Genomic DNA, 25,412 nt, shown 5'->3' with positions numbered 1-25,412 from the left:
CCTGGGCTCTGTCCCTCAGCTCTTCAGTTCAAGGCTAGCGCTCTACCACTTGAGCCACAGTGTCACTTCCAGCTTTTTCTGCTTATGTGGTGCTGAGGAATCAAACCCAGGGCCTTATGCATGCAAGGCAAGCACTCTACTACTAAACCACCTTCCCAGACCCAGCAAGCACTATACTTACTTAGATACATATATAGAGAATATATCTGCATTTAATATAGATACCTATATAGAGAATATATATGCCTATATAGAGTATATATATACTTACCTATGTATATAAAACTACAAATACATAATGACTATGTTTATAAAGACTGTATATATACCTATATATATCTGACTGAATATATACATATATGAGTATATATACCTACACACACACACACACACACACACACACACACACACATATATTTATATATATATATGCATTCTCACACCTAAGGGTATTTATTTCCAGTATAAGCCATGAGCTGGCAAGAAATGCCCTTAATGTGTGAGAATTTGTCTCGCCAAGGCCTCAGCTCTTGTCATGTAGCAGAGTAGATTCAGAAGTCAGGTTTGACCTATTTCTGAGAAATTGGTTCCTCATGACAATTTTATTGATTGCTGGCCATGGACATGGAGATTGCCGTCCAGCTCCCGCCCCTGCTGAGGACCTGGTTTAGAGCTATGACTGCTGATCCGTTATCATAGCAAACGTCTCATCTTCATTCCCCGCTTTGTGGGTCAGAACTATACACACAGCACCCTCTCATTTCCTTGTGCTTCTCCAGGTCACTGCCATACATAGTCCATTCCTCCATTTGCTCTTTTGTACATCCAACAAAATTGATTGAGTCTGCTTTAACTCGGGCCTAGAGAAGAAGGAATTAAATGTGATTGCTTGCTTGCAAGGAGTTCATCTAGCTTCAGAAAAGTTTATAAATGAAGCTAAAAAGCTCCCCAAATCCATTGTTACCCGGGGCTGTAACAGAAACTCAGTTAACTACAAAGATGACAATAGCAATTACTAATCTTTCAGTGAATTTTTCTTGGCTTACGAAATAGTTTTTCAATGTATTCTAATGCCTCTGCACAACTTGATGCTAGCATGATTATTACTTAATTTATATATGGGGGGGAAACATTGCTGTAGTAATTCGTCATAGATGTCATATTTGGTTTTTTTTTAATTCATTTATGGATCTCTTAGTCTATGTCAGGCTTGGAGCCAGCAGTAAATAAACAATTTCCCTGTCTGTAGTGAACTACATTGTAATGGGGATAGCAACTGTACCCAGATAAGAAGAAATGGAAACTTAGCCATTAGGCAGTCATTGGGGCGGCTGGAGTGAGTCATGAAGGAAGAAGATCTTATGAACAACGTGTGGCCTCAATTAGGAGCAGGCATCCAGTGACACGCAGAGTCTGGAGAAGAACATTCCAGGCAAAGGGGAGTCAGGCACCGATGCCCTGTGGTTGGAACTGTTTAATGTGTTCAAAAGACCACCAAGATGGATGTGGCCAGAGTGGAGTTTGGAACCTTGGCTTGGCATGTGTTTCCAGGACCCCCCCCCAAACTGTGAACTCAGTATCTTTCCATTCTTCATATATGTGTTTGACATTTACCAAGAGTCAAAACATGAAATTTTCGGAAGACCACAAATCTCAGGTGTCTCACTGTGAGGGAGGAAGAGTTGATGCTCATTACAGTTGACCTTGTGCTGACCTCCGTCACACACGGGCTCCGTCACACGTGGGTGTCACTGTCTTCGCCTCTCCTGTCTTCCTGCATGAACAATGAAACAGAATGGGGATTTCAAGTTTTTGTGTGTGGAGACATCATTGACATCGGGAAATACACATTTTCTTTTCTTCTGTGTGCATCAATGTTTGGGTGCTTTGTACAGGTGCTTTGTACCTACACGGTAAGTACAGTATGCTGTTTTGACTCTCAAGAGGGCGAGGCCGCTGGACCTGTTGAAATTGAGGCTAGGGTTGTTTACCTGCCAGGGTTTGGAGCATGTCCAGTAACATTCTTGCCATCTTCAGAATAGAACTCAGAGCAAATCTCAGGACACTGAGCTTAATCCAGGCAGAGGAGAGAGGCAGTAAGTAACTAGCCAGTTAGAATGGCTGTCTAAGCCTGGATCTTGCTGATTTCAGGATACGAAGGTTCAGGAGTCAAATTGATACCCAAAACTTAAGCCTCGGGAATAAATCAGTGAAACAAACTCAGCTGGATCCCACCTGTCAGTCCTGACCTGCGGGAAATCAGTCTGTGGATTTGATGTTTGTATCCACTGAACATCTCACATTCCAATAGCGGATGCTTTCATTAAAGGAAAAGAAAGCCTGAATGAATCCGGGCCTTCAGAATCTTTCCTCCTTCACAGAAAGGCCTTAAAGAAAAAGAAATGCACAGTCAGAACATGTGATGACTAAATCTCTATTTTTTACTGGAAGGAAGCAAAGTAACATTGATGGAGTACCATGGCATGTTGGGTACCAGGCCAAGTCACAAAAACCTGCAAATCCCCATGCCTGTCCATCCAAGATAACATGTTTATTATCTCTTTATAGAGAAAAGCTTGAAATGAAACATTGTAACTGATTTACTAGAGGTCACCTAATGTGCGCAGGCCTGAGTAGGCTTGGAGAGAGCGTCTGTCTTCTCAGTGCAAGGTTGTTATGACACTGTTGCGCAAGTGACGTTAAGGCCTGGCATCAATGGCTCACGTGAGTAATCCCAGCTACTTAGGAAGCTGATATCTGAAGATCACAGTTCAAAGCTGGCCCGGGCAGGAAAGTCCATGAGATGTTTACCTCCAATTAACTACCAAAAAGCCAGAAGTGGAGCCGTGGCTCAAGTAGTAGAGCGCTGGCCTTGAGGGAAAAGCTCAGGGACAGCACCCAGGTCCTGCGTTCAAGCCCCAAGCCTGACCCCACAGATTAATTAAGTAAGTAAGTAAGTTAAGGAATAAAGTACTGCACTGTCCCCTACGTTGACATCTCCATTGTATAATTGCTTGTCAAAGTCTGCATTTTTTCAGTCTATTCCAGTTTTCCACTTATACAGCTGCCCTGAATGGCATGCGTGCGTGCGTGCATGCGTGTGTGTGTGTGTGTGTGTGTGTGTGTGTGTGTGTGTGTATGTGTACGTCTGCATGTCTTGGCTATGGTGCTCTTTTCATATACTTACCAGTCATAGTCACATAGGCTTTTTCTTCCTTCCTTTTTCTCCCCCCATTCCAATGGCTTGTCCATTGCAAGGCATTGAATGCTGGGAAAAGTGGCGTTGATGATAAAAATCCAAATGATTGGAAGAAGCTTCCAGCCTGCTCTGGATGGAGTGATTTCTGTCCCAGGGTTTCCTTTTACCTGAGCTTGTAATTTCCAGGGGTCGTCTTGGTTACATTCAATTTTAGTTCTGAAATACTGTTCCTGGACGTGTTCCCTCAGGCCAAGTCAGGCCTCCCGAATAATAGGATTTGAGCCAAAATGGAAAGTGTTCATAGAACAAATGAGCGCTGGCGGTCAGGTAACTTTTCAGGGCTAATTGTTGAGTGTGTGCTTTTCAAAGATGTAAGGTGCTGTCGCCATGAAGCATACACCTGACAGTCTAGAGAAGAATGGTTTCCGGGTAAACTCAATCTTCCCTGCATATCTTTGAGCCCATGATTGAGAGATGTTTGTTTCCATTTCTTCTATGCATTAAGATGATTGTTAAGGGGCGATACATGGGTGGGAATAATACCTGATGCAGTAATTCAAAGGAAATTAAAGGCAAATTCTGTCCCTTTGTGCAATTTTAGTCTCTCGATACTGGACTAGTTAATTTCCAATTAAAACCACCCAAAGGGCCAGGAAGGTGGCTCAGTGGTAGAGTGCTAGCCTTGCATGCATGAGGCCCTGGATTCGATTCCTCAGCACCACATAAGTAGAAAGAAAAAAGCCGGAAGTGGCGCTTGGCTCAAGTGGTAGAGCACTAGCCTTGAGCTGAAGAGCTGAGGGACAGCGCCCAGGCCCAGAGTTCAGGCCCCACGACCGGACCCCCCCCACTTGACTAGCTTATTTCCAATTAAAATCATTCAAATAACAGCTGGTTTGAAGAGGAAAGCACATTCAGTCTGGGCAAACCCTAAAACATCTCTTCCAGTTTTCCCTCCTCCTGGATGGCAAGCTTTGAGATTTTTTTTGGGGGGGGGGCCCAGTCGTGGGCCTGAACTCTGGGCCTGGGCGCTGTCCCTCAGCTCTTCAGCTCAAGGCTAGCGCTCTACCACTTGAGCCACAGCACCACTTCCAGCTTTTTTTTTCTGCTTATGTGGTGCTGAGGAATCGAACCCAGGGCCTCATGCATGCAAGGCAAGCGCTCTACCACTGAGCCACCTCTCCAGCCTCAGCTTTGAGATTTTTGGCTGAGCTCCAACTTCCCAACTTCATCCCTTTCTCCCAGGAACTGTTAAAGTCTTTTTTTTTTTTTTTTTTTACTTTTCCTACCCTCCCCTTCTTTCTGCCTTCTCCATCTATCTTCCTGATACTAGCATCTGAATGACTGGCCCTCTTCTCCTCCTCTTACACTAGCTCTTTGGAGCATGTGGAATCAAGGGAGTGCTAAATGGTACTTGGCAGAGGAGAGCAGAGAATGAAGGAAAGGGAGGAGAAAGGAGGAGGACATGGAGGTGGCGGGTGAATGACACCATAAGAGCTGCGTGCTGCGTGTAACCTTGTGCTCGGTGTGCACACAGAACCCCCAGGGGGAACACAGGCTCTCCATTGTACAGATGAAAAGTAGAATGGAATCTGACTAGAAACTTGGATCTTTCTAACTCCAAAGACTTTAATCTGGTCTGTTGTGTCTAAGTTTGACTAGGCCAAAGAATTTGGCAGTGCATGCTAAAAACTGCTGACCCAAAGCACAGACTCTATGATCTGCCATGCTTTGTTGTTGTTATTTTTGTAAAAAAATTTTTTTTCTTCAGTTATGGAACTTGAACTCAGGGCCTGGGCGCTGTCCCTGAGCTCTTTTGCTCAAGACTAGTACTCTGCCACTTCAAGCCACAGCTCCACTTCAGGTTTTGGAGTGATTCGTTGGAGATAAGAGTCTCAGGGACTTTGCTGCCTGGGCTGGCTTTAAACAGGCATCCTCAGCGCTCAGCCTCCTGAGTAGCTAGGGTGACAGGCATGAGCCACTGGCGCCCAGCTAGTAGACAATGTTCCTCGGAAACATTGTTGGACACTGCCTAGAATAAAACGTAAACCAGCCGCCATCATCTCCTGGCTTCGTGTGTTCCATCAGCTTCTGGATACCGTATGAATAGAAATCCAGACTCTAATGCCCTGTTGTTCTGACCCCTTCCTCCCTCCTGATTGTAGGAGGATGAGCGACCGTTGGCAGGCCCATCCATACCATGCCAAGAGTTGATATTCTTGGGGTTCTCCAGATTTAAGCTCAATTCCCCTTTCTCTCTCTTCCTGTGGCTGCCTTCTCTCTTCAGTTAGGTTTCTTCTTTGAGAAACTTCCTGGACCTGCTGTCCAAAGTCTACCTCCTCCCTGCACTCATCTCTCTCCTCCTCCTCTGCCTCGTTGTTTTTGGTCATGCGTTGTGCATTGGGCTGTTCCATGAGAGGCGTATGGAAAGTCAAGCTTTGTTTACTGGAACAGAACTCTCCAGGGCTTCAGTGTCCAGCTGCCGTCTTGTTTCAGTGATTTCACGCATATCGCTGGAAAGCCCATAATCCTAAGTACACACGAGGTAAAGATTGGGAGGATCCTATTTTGAGGCCAGCCCAGGCTAAACCTGTACAAGACCACCCCTCCCCATCTCAACCAATAGCTGAGCACAGTGGCATGCTCCCGTCCCAGCTAAATTGGAAGCATATATAGGTGATTACAGTTCAGGCTAATTGGAGGGGGGACAAAAGACCCCATCTCAAAAGTAACCGGAACAAAAGAAGGCTGGAGGCATTGCTCAAAAAGTATAGTTCCTGCCTAGTAAGCATGAAGCCTTGAATTCAAATGCCAGTTCTGCTACTTGAAAAAATGCTAAATAAATCACATGTGCATTAAATGTGGCAGGGTCATTGGGGCCTAAGCAGTGGGCAGTCCCTGCTGCTTGCTTTGACTCTTTTCCTTGGCCCAAGGGTAAAGGGAGATGTGTGGAGATGGGTGACCCACAACAAGACAGGGCTCATCCCATACTGTCCCAGGGAAGGCTCAACTTGGACATGAAAACCTGGTGGGGGTGGGGGAGGATGGATACACCAGCTGTGGTATATGCAGTATGTGGACGCTCTCACATTCTTGAACGGCTCCCTGGAAGGCTGCCCCTCTGCTCTGGGCCCTTGGAAGCGATCCCTTGAAGTCTCATAAAAAACATGGTCACGGACAACTGACAAGTTCTCCTAGTGAGAACACGGGGAAGACAGGACAAGTCTCTCCCTTGGGGTTTGGGATTTTACAGTGTGCATATTTAGTACCTCCAGGGCCAGCATGTTAATGGGGCTTTGCTGGGGGGAAGGGCTCACGCTAGCCACGGGGGGTTGCATCTCGGGAACTTAATCCCATGATTAGGTCTAATCATGTTCCACTTATTTTTTTTTAATGTGTCTCTTTAAGATAAAAGAGCCCCCTCCTTTATCAACCAATAGCTTAGGATTCATTAGCTAACTTTTTCTTTCTTTCTTTCCCAGGCCAGGGGGATGTAGCAACTTGAACTTACCCACCTCTCATTTTCTTCCCTTCAAACAATGGATAAATTCTCTATCCGTGACTCTCTTTAAAGGTTGCTCATGAGCTGCTGTTTGCGAACCATGTGCTGGCATTTGTTCTTAGGCTGGAATTGTCCCCAAATGTAGCTATGCATTCTGAGTGATTTGGAGGTGGGAAGGAGTTACAAGAATTTTCTTCTTACAAAAGCTATAAATCAAGCCAGGCACCAGTAGCTCACGCCTGTAATCCTAGCTACTCAGGAGGCTGAGATCCGAGGATCATGCCTCAAAGCCAGCCCAGACAGGAAAGTCCTTGAGACTCTTATCTCCAATGAACCACCAGAAAACCAGAAGTGGCACTGTGACCCAAAGGTAAAGCACTAGCCTTAAGCTGAAGAGCTCAGGGACAGCGCCCAGGCCCACAGTTCAGGCCCCACGACTGACCAAAAAAAAAAAAAACTACATATCACAGGAGCTATCCTTCCTATGGCTCTCCCACTGAGACACCAGGCCTGAATGACAGCTCTGATTGGTTGCTTTTCAGCTACCATCTCTGTGCAGCACAGGATTAGGGAAAGGACCTTACTATTTATATTGTCCAGTTGCCCATTGTGGTTGAGGAAGAAACAGATTCGAGGAAGCGTACCCGAATTTGTAGCACGAGGGGGAGGGTGGGGTGGAGGCCTTGAACCCGAGAGCTTCACATGACTCCAGGGGGTGTGTATAAATTTCCTCGAAGTGTACTTCAGTGCATCAAGGGGGTATGGGTGTGCCTACCTGTAATCGGAGCTACTCAGGAGGCACGTCTCAAGTTAAAGGTCAGCCTACACACAATTAGGGAGTCCCTATCTCCTAAGCAAAATGCAGAGCAGAGGGGTGGCTCCGTTGGTAGACCCCTGGGCCTGGCAAGGTGAAATCTCCTGTTTAATCCTCAGTATTGGAGCTTCACAGTGCAGCCTGGGGCAGACGGGTAAGTTAAGGAGGTTCGTTGTGGCCTGTGTGAGGTTGGGCCAGCAGCGCCTTCCCGCTCCAGTCGTAATGAGGGTCGTGACTGTAACAAGGCAGAGCGCTTCGAGGGCTGCCTGTGGGAATGGAGGCACTTGCTGTTAGTGCTTTGCTGAGCACTTTCTGAACAACCTTTATTTCTTCTTGCTCTCAAAGTCACCTGCTTAGGCATAGTTAGGCTGGCGGGCCTCAAGGGTAAAATAAGCAAAGGACAAGGAGTGAGGACAAGGAATTTGAGGCCTAGAGTGGAAGGTGTTTTTTGGACACTAAGAGTCAGGCGATTGGAGCAGGGGAGATGGAACAGGTCTGAGATGGAGACGGAGAGGGAGATAGATGCAGGCAGTGGCCGACGGGACCCCAGAGCAGCGACAGCAGCCCAGACCCGGACTGGCAGAGGGAGCCGGAGGGATCCGAGTGTGGGAGCGCTCCAACAGGACAAGAGTGAAGCGTGAGCAGCAGCAGGTCACGTGACACAGTAGAGAGCCTGGCAGAGGTGGGGCCGCACCCCCCAGGAGATGCCAGCTCCTCAGGATGTTGAGGGCTCTCTCATCTGTACATGATTTGACACTTGATTTTTTTTTTTTCCGGCTGTTCCAAGGTGTGAAAGTGGAAGTCCTCAGGGAAATTCATGCTTCAGATTTTACCTGTTGGTCTTCTTGGTGGGGCTCATAACACAAGGTGCCATTTTGTTTGCCACTGGGCAACAACCATGAGCCAAAAGTCCCCAGCCAGGCCATCGTGAGGATGAATGGTGGGGTTTGACATTGCTAAGCTCTTCTGTCCAGTAGGTTAGATGGATTACATGCATTTTCTACTTGGGATATTGGTGACTTGGGATGGGTTCCTATTAACCCCATAGGACTTATTCAGAATCAGTAACTCATTCAACACACAACAAGCATTTGTGGAACGTAGAGTATGTCCCAAGCCACCGTCCAGGGGCTGGGCCTTTCGCAGTAACTCCGACGGTGGAAAGGCACATCCCTCTAGCTCTTACGTGACAGTGCATCCTGTGCATTAGGAAAATTGCTTCACACTTGGACCAAAGCTAAGGCATGCCTGCCATCAACTGCTCCGCAAAGACAGTGCCTTGGGACTGCTCACTAAAACAGGACCTGGCATTGCTGCCAGCCTGGAAATGTGCTGATGGAATTAAAAAAAAAAAAAAAAAGAACTGGCTACTGCTGACACAGCAGGGGAAAACCAGATGAGTACGAAATCACATTTTCTTAAAAAATCAACATAATATCAACTCCCAGATCCCAGCTCCTCCCCCCACCCCCACCCCCACCCTTCCAGGCCAGCAATGAAGTCCAGCTCACTCAGGAGTTTTGTCAGATACTCTGGCATCTTGCCCAGGACAGGGATGGAGAGCGAGGGCACACTGGCAAGGCCTGAGAACTGCCATCCCGCTCTCCTTACCCCACGAACTGTGGCCCCCCGCCGCTCCCCCTGAGACACCCTGCCGTCTCCCTCTGAGCTCGTCACCCCTCCTGAGAACACGGGTAAGACCCCCGAACTCATAAAAGTCATAGATCTGTTGTCTCCACCCCCCCTCCCACCTCCAAGCTGGAAAATGTCTCCTCCGTTCCTTGCCTCCCTTCCTAACGCCCTACAGCAGTCCATCCAATGCATCCACCTTTTACAGAAGATGAGAACTCTCACTGATCTGGGGGGTGACCTTGCTTCTTCACACTCATCCTGACCACAAAGACAGGGAGCCAGTTGGAAATGATGAGCGAAGGCTTAGAGGCCAGCATGAGAGACAGAAGGAGGGAAGCAGAGGAAGACCTCAACCCCTCGCCCTGTGGATGTAATACTCACCATGAAGAAAAGTGTCCATGCAAAAACAACCAAGACAAGCAATCTGGAACAATGTGGCTGCCATGATTCCCTCCCCAGCCCAAAGAGCTATTGGTTCAGATTCTGCCTACTTGGAAGATCTTCAGACAAGGGTACCTTAAATTAGACTGGGAGGCCCCGATGCTGGTGGCTGTAATTCTAGCTACTCAAGAGGTCTGAGGATCATGGTTCAAAGCCAGACCATGCAGGAAAGTCCATGAGACTCTTACCTCCAATTAGCTAGCAAAAAGCCAGGAGTGGAGGTGTGACTCAAGTGATAGAGTACCAGTCTTGAGTGAAAAAGCCAAGCCAAGATACAAGGCCCTGAGTTCAAACCCTGCTGCCAACATATACACAAAGAAAGGACGGTATTTTTAAAAACTGTTACGCTGGGTGAGGACCACATGCCAGGGTAGGCACTTGTTGGTGATGGCCTGGTGAATGGGATGGCCGGGGACTCTGTCTTCCTGGGATGGCGGTGGGCATGGTCCCCCACTAGCCTCTCAGATGGACATCATGGGCAGTGCACAGTGCTCAGTGCACAGTGCTCACTGAGTCCAGGCTGTGATCCGGCTGCTGTTGAATTTTTGTTATCATAAAAGTGAAGAGGATTCTCCTAAATTCCCCTTTTCTGTCTTGCTGAGAGGGAAATTCTGCTTCAGAACTGACCTCTCTGCTTCTCAGAACACTAAAAAATGGAACTGTTTTGAGTAAAGCTGATTTCAAGGCATGCTGGTGAGCCCCCGACACAGGTTCTTGGTCTAAAGCTGTGAAGAAGTCTCTGAAAATGTGTGTACATATTTCCTTGGCAACTCTACCCTGTTTGGCAAAGAGAGGCCAATTAATATGTCAAGCTCTTTAACAGAGCCTTCTGCACATATACCTTTCGGCAGACTTAGAGACAAGGAAGAATCACTGGAAACATAAAGTGATAGCACCTAAAAAATAGGAAGAACTTCCAAGTGGAAGGAATAATGGGCATTTAGCAAGTTTGGGCTCAGTTTCCAGCCATGACAGCTATGCAAGCAAGAACCAAATTACCATCACAAGGTTAGTGACTGATAGATGAGATTTGTGTTTCTAAAAGAGGCAGAAGAATCACAAGGTTGAGGCCAGACTGTGCAAAATTGAGCAAGACCAGGTCTCATAAAAAGGGGGATCGGGCTGGGAAGGTGGCTCAGGGGAAGAGCGCTTGCCTCACATGCGTAAAACCCTGGGTTCGATTCTTCAGCAGAAAAAAAACTGGAAGTGGCGCTGTGGCTCAAGTGGTAGGGTGCTAGCCGTGAGCTGAAGAGCTCAGAGACAGCGCCCAGACCCAGAGGCCAAGCTCCATGGCCAACAAACAATAAAGGGGGGGATGAATGCAGGAGTTGGGGTGCATGGCTTCAGAAGGAAATCCCATCAGGTAACATAATGACATTGCTTCTGCATATACAGAGCTTGAGTTGGGATAAGGAGATTGCTTATTTGTTCTGTAAGTTTCTTATTCTTGTTAGTGGTTTTGCAAAGTACAGATACAAAAAAGTAGAAAACAACCAAGCAAAGATGTTAACTGTTAACACAAGTATATTTCCCCCTAGGATTTTTCCCTCCATGAAATTTCCCTAAGAATCTGTCATGGTATCACATATATTTGCTTAATCGCTGAAATGCGTTCTGAATATTCCCTAGGCCCTTGAGGGCTCTTCTGTGAAAGCGGCATCGCATCTTCCGTTTTCACATATTAACTTATTTCATCAGGAGACTTTTAGATAATCCCTGTGTCTTTATAATTGGCATGGTCTTAAACAACTATAAAACGAAATGTTTATACGTCTGTACAGCTACTTAACTATGACCAAAAAAATCCAAGTAAACATAGTAGCTTTTGGTACGAATAAAGAACACGACGTAACACATGGACAGAAAATTCGGTGCATTAACGTTGCGAACTGTTCATGCAGAGGATTTTGTGCTTTTTCTCTGCCACTGAAAAATTCGCATCACAGTAAGAAATTCACACATCCCGTCCTAGGAGCTAGTCTTTGTTGAAAACTGAGCATGAATCTGACCAAGCTTCCAGAGGTAACTAGCAACAGGCAATATAGGAGGCCCAAGAAACATACGTAGAAGGACAGGGGCACATTCTACAAGATGTGGCCCCTGGGAAAGTGGGTGTGGATGTGTGAATGTGTGAGAGAAAAGGGAGACAAATGGACATTAACGAAATTTAAGGAAATTGCTTGGTATTTTGTGTATCAACCAATTGAAATTGGGTAATTCATTCAAATAAGAAAACTATAGAGAAAAAATAAAACAGAGAAATGTGAACATTGGCATAAAGTATTGGTTATTAGCACAGGAATGATTCTTTTTGACCCTGGCTATTCAATACTAAGAAATGATTGTTCTTTAGAAGAAATAATATAGCATATTATTATTACTATTATAGGGACATGTCCTATATAATAATAATAGCCATAAATTGGTGATTTATTTGAACAGTACTAGGGTTTGAAATCAGGACCTTGTACATGCCAGACTGGTGCTAAGCCATGTGAGACATGCCTTTAAGCCCTAATTTTTGCTGGTTATTTTGAAGATAGAGTCTAGCAATCTTTATTTCTTGGGCTGACCTTAAACTTTGATCCTCTGGATCTCAGCCTCTTGACTATGATGACAAGCGTGAGCCACCTGCACCTGGTATAAATGGACAAGTTTTAAAGGCAGGTGGTAAGTAAAAATAAACAACAAACACTGCCCAGCGAGATATAGGTGGCTCATAGCTGTAATCCTCGTTGCTCAGGAAGCTGAGATCTGGAGGATCCCAGTTTGAGGCCAGCACAGGCATAAAATAATCCAAAAGACTTCATTTCCAGAATAACCAGCAGAATGCCAGGCTAGAGGTGTGGCCCAAATGATAGAGCGCCAGCTAAGCAAGCAAGCTGAGTAAGCTTGAGGCTCTGAGTTTCAGCCTCAGTAAGAATTCTTTGTTAAGGCTCCCTGTTTACTCTTTCTTCCTTTTTATGTCCATCTTATAACCATACTAGAATAGCAATCAAAGTATTAGTAAGTATTTTGACTTCTTAAATATTTTGTGAGCTTTTGATTAAGCTTCCAGTGTGAAATTTCGACATGGAATTCTGCAAAACAACCTTGCGCTTGAAACCCAGAAAAAAAAATCCTTTTCTCTTCCCAGTCCCTTCCTGTGTCTGTTCCCCTGTGTAGCCCAGTAATAAGAGTGAGCATCACGTTGTCTTGAGAACATCACAAATAGCTTGGCACAGGATTTCGCAGACGAAACGGGCATGCAAGATAATACGCGTAATTGCTCTGAGCAGCGTATGCTAATGTTTTCATTCTTTCTCGTTTCCCTCCTGCAAACAGTTTCTTCCCACTTTTGCCATCCAGGAATATTTTGAATTTTTAGCTAATCATATTTTCCCTGTTATCTGTCTCTATTTCAGGATGGCATGGGAAACTTGAGGATCACAGAAAAAGGTCTCCGACTAGAAGGAGACTCAGAGTTCCTGCAGCCTCTCTACGCCAAAGAAATCCAGTCCCGCCCAGTAAGTTTCTGCTAAGAGCAGACAAATGGTTCTTCTCACATCGGAGCCTGGGGAGATGTATCTTGCCATTTGTTGAGATAGAATATTGTGATGGGGGTGGGGAAAGGGGTAGGCACAGAGCTCGTGATGGATCTGCTCTCAGATCAGAAGCCTTGGCTTATCCTAGGGATGTGGTGCTGTGTGCAAGAGCGCTGGCCTCTGTCCCTTGAGTCTTCTTTTCCTTTCCTGTGAAATAGAGAGGAACAATATCCAATAAACCAGCTTCAGGAACAAGATTGCAAATCAGGTGACACCGAAGAACTGTGGGTACAACAGATTCTGCCACATACTGGTTTTCATTGTCCACGGTACTAAGGCTGAAGACCTGAAGATCATGCGTCAGAAAATCCCTGTGAGACTCTTCTCTCTAATTAACCACCAGAAAACTGGAGTGGCACTATGGCTCAAAGTGATAGAGCACTAGCCTCGAGCCAAAAAGCTCAGGGACAATGCCTAGGCCCTGAGTTCAAGCCTAATGACCAACAAAAAGAAAGAAAAGGTAGAGTCCCAGATTTATAGGTGTGGCCTGGCTGGTCATTTTCTCAACTCTTGTTCTTCTGGGTTGCAGAGAAGTTGCTGATTGACGTCATCATTTGAAGAGGGCAATTTGGTAGCCGTGAGATGATTCTCCTGCTCCAGGATGCATCCCAGTCATTATAGATGATTGCCCTCATTTGGGGGAGTTCTGTCCTACAAGGCTTTGCTCTCCTTGGGGGCGGTTTTCAGTCCTAAACACATGATCCATCAGTCCTGTCTTCCCTGGGGCCCAAGACGAGTGTGCAAGCCACTGTGGACAGAATGGGCTAGGGCGGTGACCCACAAGATGGAGGCAGAGAGGGCAGGCTTGTCTCGTGATTTTAGTTGATTTGTGGTAGCCATACATACCTGTTCAAACAGACCGAAAGTGGGGCATCTGAGAACCAGAGCGCTGGCCTTAGGAGTCTGAGTACTTGTTGAGATTGCCTGCGAGGAATTCCTGGCCCTAGGTGTGGTGTACAGGGCTCAGGTCTCCTGTGAGTCCAGAAATCTTCATTACCATACTTTATCTTTGAGACCTTATGTTCTCACCTTCCATGTGAGCTTCCCTATTGGTCGCTGTTACCTATCAATTATCAGCAAATCATCTGCGAAATTGTACTTAATCACTGGTATCTAATTAAATTCAAAGATCGGTTCATTGAAGTAGGGATTTTTTTTTGCTTCATTTTACAAACTAGAGAACAGAGACCATGTACAAAATCATATACTTAGGAAATAACAGAACAAAAGTTTTCATTCCCAGAAATGTGACTTCAAAGCCACAGTCTGCTATATAAGCTTTTGTTTTTCCTTCCTTCCTTCCTTTCTTCTTTCCTTCTTTCCTTTTAATTATGATAAAAGTCTTTCTACATGCCTTCCTTTTGTTGATTAATAGTATCAAGGTTGATTCCTTTTAGCATTCTTTTTGATTGGATAAGTTCTGTTAAGTTCGTTTTTGTCTTTTTGTGCTGAGGGAAGATAGAGTTTCTGGTTGGAAGGGATGATTCATACATTTGTTTGGGGTGAACTTGATCTGAAGCCACCTGCTATAGCTCTGTAGCCAGGGGTCACTGGAAAGTTCCCCCAAAGCATCATTTGCATTGTGTGCATAGATTAGCATAATTAATGTGCTTCAGCAATTTGATATGGTAGCTAGTTTTATTGAAATGCCATCTAAAGCCCTGAATTGTATTAAACTAAATGGCACTGAATTGCTGTCAACAAGTGGACTTCTTTGCCTGTTTATAAAAAACGAAGCTGGACACTGGTGGCTCACGCCTGTAATCCTAGCTACTCAAGAGACTGAGATCTGAGGATGGTGGTTCAAAGCCAGGCTGGGCAGGAAAGTCTGAGATACTCCTATCTCCAGTTAATCACAAAAAAATCCGGAAGTGATGCTATGGCTCAAAGTAATAGAGTGCTAGCCTTGAGCAAAAGAGCTCAGGAACAGCGCTCAAGCTCTGAGCTCAAGCCCCATGACTGACCAAAAAAGAAGGGCCAGAGTGGTAAAAACATCAAAAAGAGCACATCACTTCAGTCCCACAGTTATTATTTATAAAATTTAACTGTATTCATACAGTACATTCACCAAGGCACTCCAAGTACTATGAATATCAAAAATCTATTCAGAAGTTACACCCTGAATGGATGGTCACATGATATACTCCACTTTGTACTGATGAGAGACAATTTTTCGACATTCTTGCCAATGGTAATACTCTCGCCTTTGATAATACTCTCCTAAACAGGTGCAGCATGACATCTTGTGGTTTTTATATTGATATATACGCTATGATTAGTAATGTCGAGCACATTTTTGGATGTCTTCCTTGAAATAAGTATTGTTGTCAGTATTTCGCTTGCCTATGGAATGGCAAGAGTTCCATCTGTACTCATATTTTCGTTCCCCTCTTAAGTACTGTGTGATTTGCAAATACGTCCTCCCATTCTGTAGTTAACTTTTTCACTCCTTTTGCCATGAAGAAGCTTTTATGGGTTGATGAGTCCCGCTTTATTTTGCTTAAATCACCTTTGCTTCTGGTACCATATACCAAAAGAGTATCCTATATTACCAAGATCAGGATTTTGATGTGTTCTCTTATTTTCTTCTAGAGGTTTTATTGGTTTATATCATATGTTTAAGTTGTAATGCATTGTATGTGTATGTGTGTATATATATAGATAGATAGATATCTATATAGATAGATAGATATCTGTATATAGATAGATATCTATCTATCTATATATATACACACACATAAGATAAGGATTCCATCATATTCTTTTCCTGTTTTGTGTGTGTGTGTGTGTTTTTAATTTTAGCATGTGGATATCCAGTTTTCTCAGCACTGCTCACTACAGAGACCATTCTTAAACCCATCTTAAGTTCTTGGTATCTATGTTGATGATTAGTCAACTCTGTCTAAGTCCATTTATTTCTGGGTTGGGTATGCTGTGGTTGACCCGTGTGCCTGATTTCGTGCTGATGCCATGCTGTTTTGATGACTGCAGCTTTGTACTCTCACTTGAAGCCAGGCACCACGATACTCCACTTTGTTCTTTATACGTCTAAATTGCACATGTGCTCCATGGCAGATGAATTTGAGCTTCTGGAACCCAAAGCTGAGACTCACCACAACTGTCCTCCCCCCTATATCCCCTAGAACATGCCTCCCTTTTGTATTTATCCCTCTTCCCACTAAAGAACATACGCTGGGGTGGAAGGTGTGCTTGGTAGGATACTAACCTTGGAAGTAACTGAGGATGGCAGTCAAGTTAGGGGTAAAGAGTTTTCACTGAACATTGACCAGTAGCGAGTAGAGCAGAGAAGAGCCGTGTGTCTCTGGTTAGTTTAGAAACCAGGAGCAACACAGCTTCAGCTCCCAGCTGAACATATTGCACACAAAACAGCCATCTCTCCGCTACTTGCATAGAACCCGAGCATCTTGCTGGCTTTAATTAAGAAATTAACTGGACCATGAAGTATTGCCCAAGTTAAATAAAAGTGATTTGTACCAAGTCAGAAGGGGGTACATTGGGCAACTTTGAATTTCTTTGCTTACCCATAAATTACAGATGGCATTAAAAACTGGAAGGGTCATCTCTGAGCCCATCTGCACTGCGAAACTAGTTGCTGTTCCCTGATGTCTTGTCTGTTTACATGTGCTGATTGATTGCAGACTGTCATGGGGACCAGATGCTTTGCCTGCTTTATACAGACACAAACTTTGAATCATTCGGCACAGAAATCCTGGAAAGCAGGCATTAGGTATTCAAAGGCTTCTGGTTACCATAGATTGTTGTCTAAGTAGACTGATGCTTTGGGTCCTCTCTTAAGGTAGAAGACCTTGCGAGTGTGTGTGTTTTTTGAGGGACCTCAAATGCAATTACATCAACCAGCACAGTGCTAGAGGAGGTCAGTGCAAACTTGACATGAGAGGAAGAAGGCCTGGATGCATGTTTCCGGAGGCTTTGGGTAGGGAGGATACTGCAGACAGCCCCTTCCTTCTGGTCAGGGTACCGGAAGATCCATCACGAGTTCATCCATCTAAAACTTCTCATGCCAGACTTGTACTTGTGAACACCCCTTCCTCACTCCGCTTATACCATTTCCACCCAGGATTAGTATCACTCATAAGATAGATGTGGCTCACAGAGTGACTCAAGCCTGTTATCCTAGCTACTTGGAAGGTGAAGATTGTAGGCTCATGATTTGAGACCCACCCAGGGCAAAGTAAATGTGTAAGTCTCCATCTCAACCATGGGCTGGGTGTCATGGTTGCCTGCCTGCCTGTCTGCCATCCCAGCAACATGGAATAGCACACAGATCGGACGATCACCTTCTAGGCAAGTGGAGCATAGAACCTGACTCTTACCTCAAAAATTAATTAGCTCAAAAAGGGACTGGTGGAGTGGCTGAAGCAGTAAAGTATCAGTACTTTGACAGAACCTCAGTACTGTCAAATATATATATATATATATATATATATATACACACATATAGATATATAGTGACATGGGGTCACATAATACAATGAGAAAAATGCTAACTTAGAACAGGAAGTAGAAAGAGGAATAAGCTGATAGAACATAAAGGAAAGGCCATGAATTTTCCATGCATGTTGGATGGAACTTTGCATTGGTATACTCTCTGGACTGACTTCAAATATCACGATTGATTTCAAATAGCAGAGAGGGGACGGAGTGCTGTCAGTTGTGTGTTCTAGAGATTCCAAGCTGGGGACTCTTTTCTCTCTCCACATTGCCCTTCTGATAAGCAGTGAGCCCCATAGCAGTTCCTCTCCATTTCTCGATTTCGTTAACGATCGGGCATGACTGATGGCGCCCTACAACTTTTGCAGTCATAATATCTTTAAGCAAGTTACTTGGAACCCTGAATTCAAACCAGGTTGGCCGGGCCCTGCATCTTTGCTGTCCTGCCTTCCCCGTGTCCCCCCCGTCTCCAGCCAGGGTGCCAACACCCAAGGTAGGGTTTGCAAAACCTCCAGACCTGCCTCCCTTCCTCCAGGACTCAGCTCCAAAGAGACCTCCCCTGACCACTGAGTTAATAAGAGACCCCCTACCCAATAGCTTTATTTTCTTATACCATGCTGTATTATAGGAATGATGGTTGTTTATACCTTGTATGTATAGCTTTCACATCACCTAAAAACTTAGCAAGAGAGACAGTGTTTATTTGTTCTTTTTATAGTAATCATTCTAATTGTTAACCCAAAAATAAGCAGACACTCGATTTTTTGTTTGGTTTTGTTTTGTGCTGATCCTGGGACTTGAACTCGGCCTGGGCACTGTTCCTCAGCTATTTTGCTAAAAGCTAGTGCTCTACCACTTAACCCATAGCTCTCCTCTTGGATATATATTTTTTTTTAGTTATTAATAGGAGATAAGAGTCTCACAGAGTTTCCTACCAGAGGCTGGGTCTTCAGATCTCAGCTTTCTGAGTAGCTAGGATGACAAGCGTGAGCCACAGGTGCCTAGCTCAATTTTTGTTTTGTTTTAGCAATTTTTTTATTGTGATTAAGTGATTATATAGATTACACAAATTCCACAGTATTGTGCGAGAGTGATACTCAGTTAAAGTCACAAACACATTCTAACCTTCATGGGGCAAATTGTCTTTATTGTGGTCTATAAAGTTTATGAGTTTCTGTGAGCTTTGACAATGCAGTTATTTCTTCCACATTGGGTGAGATTATACATTTCTTTCCTTTTGCTTAGTGTCTACTGTTCCCTCTTGCTTTGTTTTGTTTTAAAGAGCATGGTGTGCAACACCCACTTCCTTATTTCAGATCATGGTTCTGCGTTTTATTGTCTGGACGACCTTGAGCAAGTTCTAGACCTTTCCTTGCCTCACTCTACTGTCCTGTGAAATGGGTGCAGTTACAACTCTCTTATAATCTTACGTCAGTAAAGGTGTGTGGAAAGTATACAGAATTGTTCCTTGAATGTAAGTTCCTACATTGCATACGATAATTACATGTTATTAGCATTTGTTAATGCCGTTATTGACTTTGTCTACCACTATAGTTCCTCAACTAATTTCTGTTACATTAGGGAGCAGATTTTATTTAAATACATGAATATTCTTTGAGATCTTTACAGCTCAAAAAAATTCTGTAAGGACCTCTGAGGTTCTTACAAAGACAAATACCTCCTTGATAGGAGCTTATATATGGATTAATTATCATTATTAGCTACACTCTGGTTATTAAGTAGGAGACGATATGAGCAATGATATGGCTGGAGGCCATGGGGTAAGAATTGAGTCAGAAAGAAAGATAAAGGGGACTGACTTTAGGGGTTTGAAGCCCAATTTTTTCCTGCTATAAGCTTTGATTCAGATCATCCCCAGGCAGACCAAAGCTCTGAGAGTGGCCATGTGATCACAGACATAGGGTTCAGCAGAGCAAATTATCACCTCCCCTTGTTCTCAGCTTGGAATATCTCAGCCTCGTCGCCTACACCCCCATCACTTCCGGAGACATCGTAGCCCACCATGCTTCCTGCCTGGGTCCATCCTGCCAGGATTCGTGTTCTTTTAATGGTAATAAAAAGCCTGTTGGCAGTGAGGAGGTGTCTCTCCACCAGAGCTGGGTGCTGGGCACTTGGGGAGAATAATGGAGAGAAAGCAGCTTGAAGAAAGGCAGGTGCTTTAATACATTCTTTAAGTTTTTGTCATTTTTCACTCCCAAATTGTTAGCAGAAAGAAAGAAAAACACATTGCTTAAAAAAATTGGCCCATAATGCTTTGATCAAAACCGGCCCATCACCTGTCAATTCTTGTGGTACCCAGTGCTTTATAATTGCTACAAGCGTGTTATACCATTAGTCTTCATTTTTCAAAACTTGTTCATTGTCAAAAACACTGATAATTTTTTTTCAGAAGGTGTAATTTCAAGTGGCTGAAGCCAAAACACCTTTCTGGCATATGAAGTTACTGTGACTTTGATGGTCGCAAGCTCTAGCAGCAGCTAAGTGAAACCTTTTGATGCAGAATTCTGTGCATTATTACCAGCGACGGTTTAAACGGTGGTTGCCTACATGAACGTGTGGGAGACGTTCCATTTCCATGAGTGATTCTGTTTTTTATCAGCAGCAATTCTGCCTCTGGGCAACTACCAAATGCCTGGCAAAGGAAATGAAGCTTTCAGGCTAATAAATATTTTGTAGATGCACTTGTTGCATGTTAGATGGAGAAGGGGTTTTAAAAAGGGAGAGAAAGATGGGGACAGTGGTCACCACGTTGAAAGACTGTGGTCCATCCACCAGCAAGGTGCAGTAGCATTGGTTCCCCTCTCCCCCCCACCCATGAACAAGGCCACAGCTTCTGTTTATCACCATCAGAGTCAGGGAAATAAAAAGTGGCATGGCCCAAGCACGAAATACCACTTGCTGATGGTATGATCATTGGAGTGTTCCACCATCAAGCTCCGTAGATTGGTTTTAGCCCTCACTTCAGGTACACACAAGAGTTGGACTTTTGTTTGTTTGTTTGCTTTGGTCTGGTCATGGGGCCTGAACTCTAGGCCTGGGCGCTGTCCCTCAGCTCTTCAGCTAAAGGCTAGCGCTTTACCACTTGAGCCACAGCACCACTTCCAGCTTTTTTTTCTGCTTATGTGTGCTGAGGAATCGAACCCAGGGCCTCATGCATGCAAGGCAAGTGCTCTACCACTGAGCCACCTTCCCAGCCCACAAGAGTTGGACTTTTGAATAGCTATGGTTCCTATCTCAACTATAGAACCAAGAAGGTCTGAGTCCAAATCTTCTCATCTCTTCTACTTCTCCAAATCCCCCCACAGCTTCCTCAGGTCTAATGGATAACTATTTTGGGGACCCCCTTAGGAGAAAAGATTGGATTCTTCATTCTAAATCCAACTTGCCTTGTGAATTCTTCTTGTAATAATAACTATAAGACCCACACTTGCTCTCTCTTACTTGAGTCATCCTGTTCTCTTCAACCCAGCTTTGGGAGAAGATCAGGGCATTCTCCCACAAACAAGGGAAATAGTCTCCACATTGTCTTCTCCTCCTAGGATAAAAATCTCCCATCTCATTCAGGTATTGTGACTATATGAACCCGGTCAGTGCCATTAGTTGGCATATTGTTCTCGTCTTCATCATTGGCAGCCTTGGGAAATAGCTCATCATTCTCCCAATCATTTATATGAGTTGTAATTAAATGCAGGCTAGCGTATTTGGACACGCATCTGCGTGCATGCTGTTGGGGGGTTGCAGGTTTCATTGGAGGTTTTCTCATTAAGATCTGTGTGGTGCATCTCTCTGGTGTGACTCTGCTCTGTGGAGCCATCAGATAACACAAACACTGTACAGTCAGCCTTCCCCCAGGAGCTGTCAGCCTGAGACAGTTTACCATTGCTTGGCCCCTGCTCCATTTCCTGACTCCTCCAGCTTCCTTTGCTCCCACAGCATCCTTTGGCTTGTGGCCCCACCATACCTGGTTGCTCTGACTTGGCTCTGCTTTTCCTGCGCTAACGTACACCTTCTCCCTCCACTGTGATGTGAATTCTCTGGTTCTATCTCTGAAGCCTTCCGCTGGGCTAAATCACCCCCTCTGGTCCCCAGTGTTGGTATTACAATCAGAACCCTTGATTAGGACACTCCCCCAAACCACACAGTACGGAAGCAATATTACATGTTTCCGAGCTGGACAAATAACTCCATTCGCACTTAGCTTTGCCTCCTCCTAGCTTTGAAACTTGAACATTATTTGACAAGTTCCCACCTAGCACATTAATCTCTCTATTTATATAATGGGTTGTTTTGAAAATTAAATGAGAGAATAGAGAAGAGCTGCTTAAAACACTATGTCACTTAGGTAAGACCCTATAGTGGGTCTCCTCCTCCTCCTCCTATTATTGTTCTTATGGCAGACAAAACCTCCAATGCAGGTCCTGACACACAGTCCTGTGTCATTGGAAAGATGACATACCTCCCTGTATGAATTGCAGCTATACTGGTCAGATGACTGATTTCAAATCCTCTCAATATGGTGCTTTCTGAGCTGAAGCAAAAGGCAAAGCGAAATCTCTGTCATTCAGAAGGCAAAAGCCATTTTCCCAGAGGTATCTCTTCAACCCACTCATGCAGTGGTTTTTATCAGAGGTGGCTGAGAATATCCCATATCAGTGTTAGCCATAAAGAAACTCACTGGGGCTTGTTTGCACTTGGTTCACGGGGTACCCCGCAAGGAAAATAGAAACAAAGCAAAGGTATGTAGTAGTCGCACTTGGCACAGTTGATTGACTTTAATAGGTCCTGATTATGCTGCTCATATTCCATGAAATTAAAAAGCTTACAAATGTTATGAGCCATTACCCTTCCATTTAAGAGAGCTTCTGACATGTTAGCAGCTACATTTAATGAAATTCTTTTCAAAAATGCCATCGGCAGACTCCACGTAGAAACGCAATGTGAAGAATTATTTGGGGACATTCGTCCTCTCACACGCCTATCTTTTGTCTTGTCTGAGACCCACCTCAAAGCCACCAGAAGTTTGTGGGAGCGATTTACATGTTTCTATAAGTATTTCAGCTTTGATCGTAAGCTGTTCTTCAGTTTAAGAGAAGGGTTGTGTGTGTGTGTGTGTGTACGTGTGTGTGTACATGTGTGTACGTGTGTGTGCGTGTGTGTGTGTGCGCGCGTGTGTGTATGATGAGCCAGTGGCTCAGACCTGTAATCCTAGCTATTCAGGGGCTGAGATCTGAGGATTTCAGTTTAAAGCCAACCAGGGCAGAAAAGGCTGTGAGATTCTTATCTCCAATTAACTGCCAAAGATCCAGATATAGCACTGTGGCTCAAAGTAGTACAGCACTACTCTTGAGTAAAAGTAGTTCAGGGACAAGGCCCAGCTCCTGAGTTCAAACCCTAGGACTAGCGTGCACGTGTGCACACACGCACACACACACACACACACACGCACACGCACGCACGCATATTAATGTTTGGGCTGTGTTCACAGTGAGTGTTCAAAGAGCCTACCTTTTTACGTAAGGATAAATTTTATTACTTAGTTTCTCTTTGATTCTGTCTGTAGTCCTTGACAATTTAAAACATTCCAGGAAATGTTCAAAAATGTCCTTTCCTATGCTGTCTTCCATTGAGCTATTATGTTATATTTCAGAGATAAGCTAGTGCATAAAAAAATGAGCTGATAAAGTCCTAGATTAGGTGGTACTTGTACTTACAGAGGAAATAAATTTTTACAGTCTGTGGCAGGAGGATTTCTAGATTATAAGAAAGGTGAGTAATGAGATATGAGTTATTTAGAGATAGTTCTTTCTGTTAAATAATCTTTCCTTTTAGTTTTTATTATGAGGATAATTAGCAATCTTCATGGGGGCAGGCTTAGTACCAATGTTTGGATTCAGGACCTCGCTCTTGCTTGGCTTGCATGTGCTTCTGGCACACTACCCCTTGAGCCTGCCAGCCCAGTTTTTGCTAGATGGTTTACGGATGGAGTCTTGCTCTCTGCCTGGGCTGGTTTCAAACTGAAAAGAATCAATTTGGGAAACATCACCATTATTAAAAGACAAGCTAAGTGTTTGAAGGTCCTTCCCATGGGGGTAATGGTGCTTCTATCTGAAGCAATTCACTGTATTTCCTAAAATAAGGAGCATACTTGAAGAACAGATAAAAATTGCAACAAAATATATCTATTCCAGCTGGGTGCTGGTGGCTCATGCCTGTAATCCTAGCTACTCAGGAGGCTGAGATTTGAGAATCACAGTTCAAAGCCAGCCTGGGCAGGAAAGTCCCTGTGAGACCCTTTTATCTCGTTAACCACTCAAAAATCAGAAGTGGTGCTGTGGCTCCAGTGATAGAGTGCTATGCTGAAGAGCTCAGGGACAATGCCCAGGCCCAGAGTTCAAGCCTCACCTCCAACAACAACAACAAAAAAGCTATCTATTCCAGAGTTGATGACTGAAGAGTTGGATGTATTCGATATTTCCAGTTTGGGCTCCCTTTCCTTACTTTTCCTTGCTTCCTTTTTTTAAATCTTGCTTTCCCTTTGGCTGGAAAGCTTTTTTTTCTTTCAGAAATTGTTAATTGTTCAGCATGGTTGTAGTGCAGGGAAAGCGTGCATTACAAAAAGGAAAGGGAACAGAGATCCAGTATTCCTGGAGGCCCTAACGTGATCCAGGGATCATGCCAACCTTGCATGAGTTCCTCACTCTTGAGCCATATTATAACATAAAAATCGCAATGTACATGTCTTAACTATGAGGAAGTGAAGCCGTACAGAAGGTAAACTCAGCAGCCATCAGAGAGCAACAAAGAAGGGAAGGAGAGGTGATCTGTTCTTGAAAGCCTCTGCTCTTTCCACAACCACATGGTGTTTTCTGAAGACTATAGCCCATACATTGAATGTTTTATGCCTTGAAAGGTAGCCAGCATTGTACTAGCCATCTGTTAAATGTTATTATGAACTGACACAATAAGACATTTAAATAATCAGAGAAAGCATTTGCCTTTATTGCAATGCCAAGGGTATGGAGATTGGTGGGTCTTCAGACCAGGCGAGACTGATTGATCATAATTGGCAAGATTGGAAGGTGAGTTTGTGCAACTCCTGTGTGTGAAGCCCTGTGTGCCTCCACACCCAACTCGCAGCCACAATGGCGAAATGAACCTAGCTCCTCCCCTTCTGATCTTAAGCATTACACACAAGCCACACAAACATGCCAAGAGAACTCATTCCCAGCTTGATTTCTAAATACTATTGGAAACATTGAAGAAGGGAGAGGTTCCACTGTGTACTGTCTCATCAGGGTTTTATATCCTGTGTTTAGAAAGATGGCTTCTGTTTGTTTGGCTCAGTATTGTGTTTGCTTATCCCAAGCTCTGGGGCAGATGCTTTCCAGTTTAATCCACTTCAACTTTGAGTATCTTTACCTTGGGCAAGTCACGAGTTTATTTGGAAAAGAAGTTCAAAATTACTGAAACTCTGGGGAGTTTACGAACTGGAGGATAATGGTGCCTCTTTGGAGTGGGGTGTGTGTGTGTGTACGTGTGTGTACGTGTGTATAGGTACACAAGTGCATGTATGTGTGGTTTGGAAGGAAGCAGAGGATTCCAATACTTGCATAGATTTGTTTGGCAAAGGTACACTACTTCTCAGGGTTTTTTTGGTGGGGGGGGGTCAGTCATGAGTCTTGAACTCTGGGCCTGGGCGCTGTCCCTCAGCTCAAGGTGATCACTCTACCACTTGAGCTACAACACTAC

At 44.4% G+C, this 25,412-nt stretch overlaps 1 protein-coding gene across 1 annotated transcript in view; it reads left to right on the top strand.

Annotated features, from left to right (window-relative positions):
• Sgcd (sarcoglycan, delta (35kDa dystrophin-associated glycoprotein)) overlaps positions 1-25,412 on the top strand; it is a 240,823-nt gene that overhangs the window by 93,853 nt on the left and 121,558 nt on the right. The window contains exon 3 of the mRNA XM_013030923.1: positions 12,990-13,091. Coding sequence (XP_012886377.1) covers positions 12,990-13,091 — 102 coding nt within the window. The remainder of the gene's footprint in view (positions 1-12,989; positions 13,092-25,412) is intronic.

The sequence above is a fragment of the Dipodomys ordii genome, unplaced genomic scaffold (genome assembly GCF_000151885.1).
Source record: "Dipodomys ordii isolate 6190 unplaced genomic scaffold, Dord_2.0 Scaffold135, whole genome shotgun sequence".
NCBI classification, from domain to species: Eukaryota; Metazoa; Chordata; class Mammalia; order Rodentia; family Heteromyidae; genus Dipodomys; species Dipodomys ordii.
This window is presented reverse-complemented; position numbering and strand designations above follow the sequence as displayed.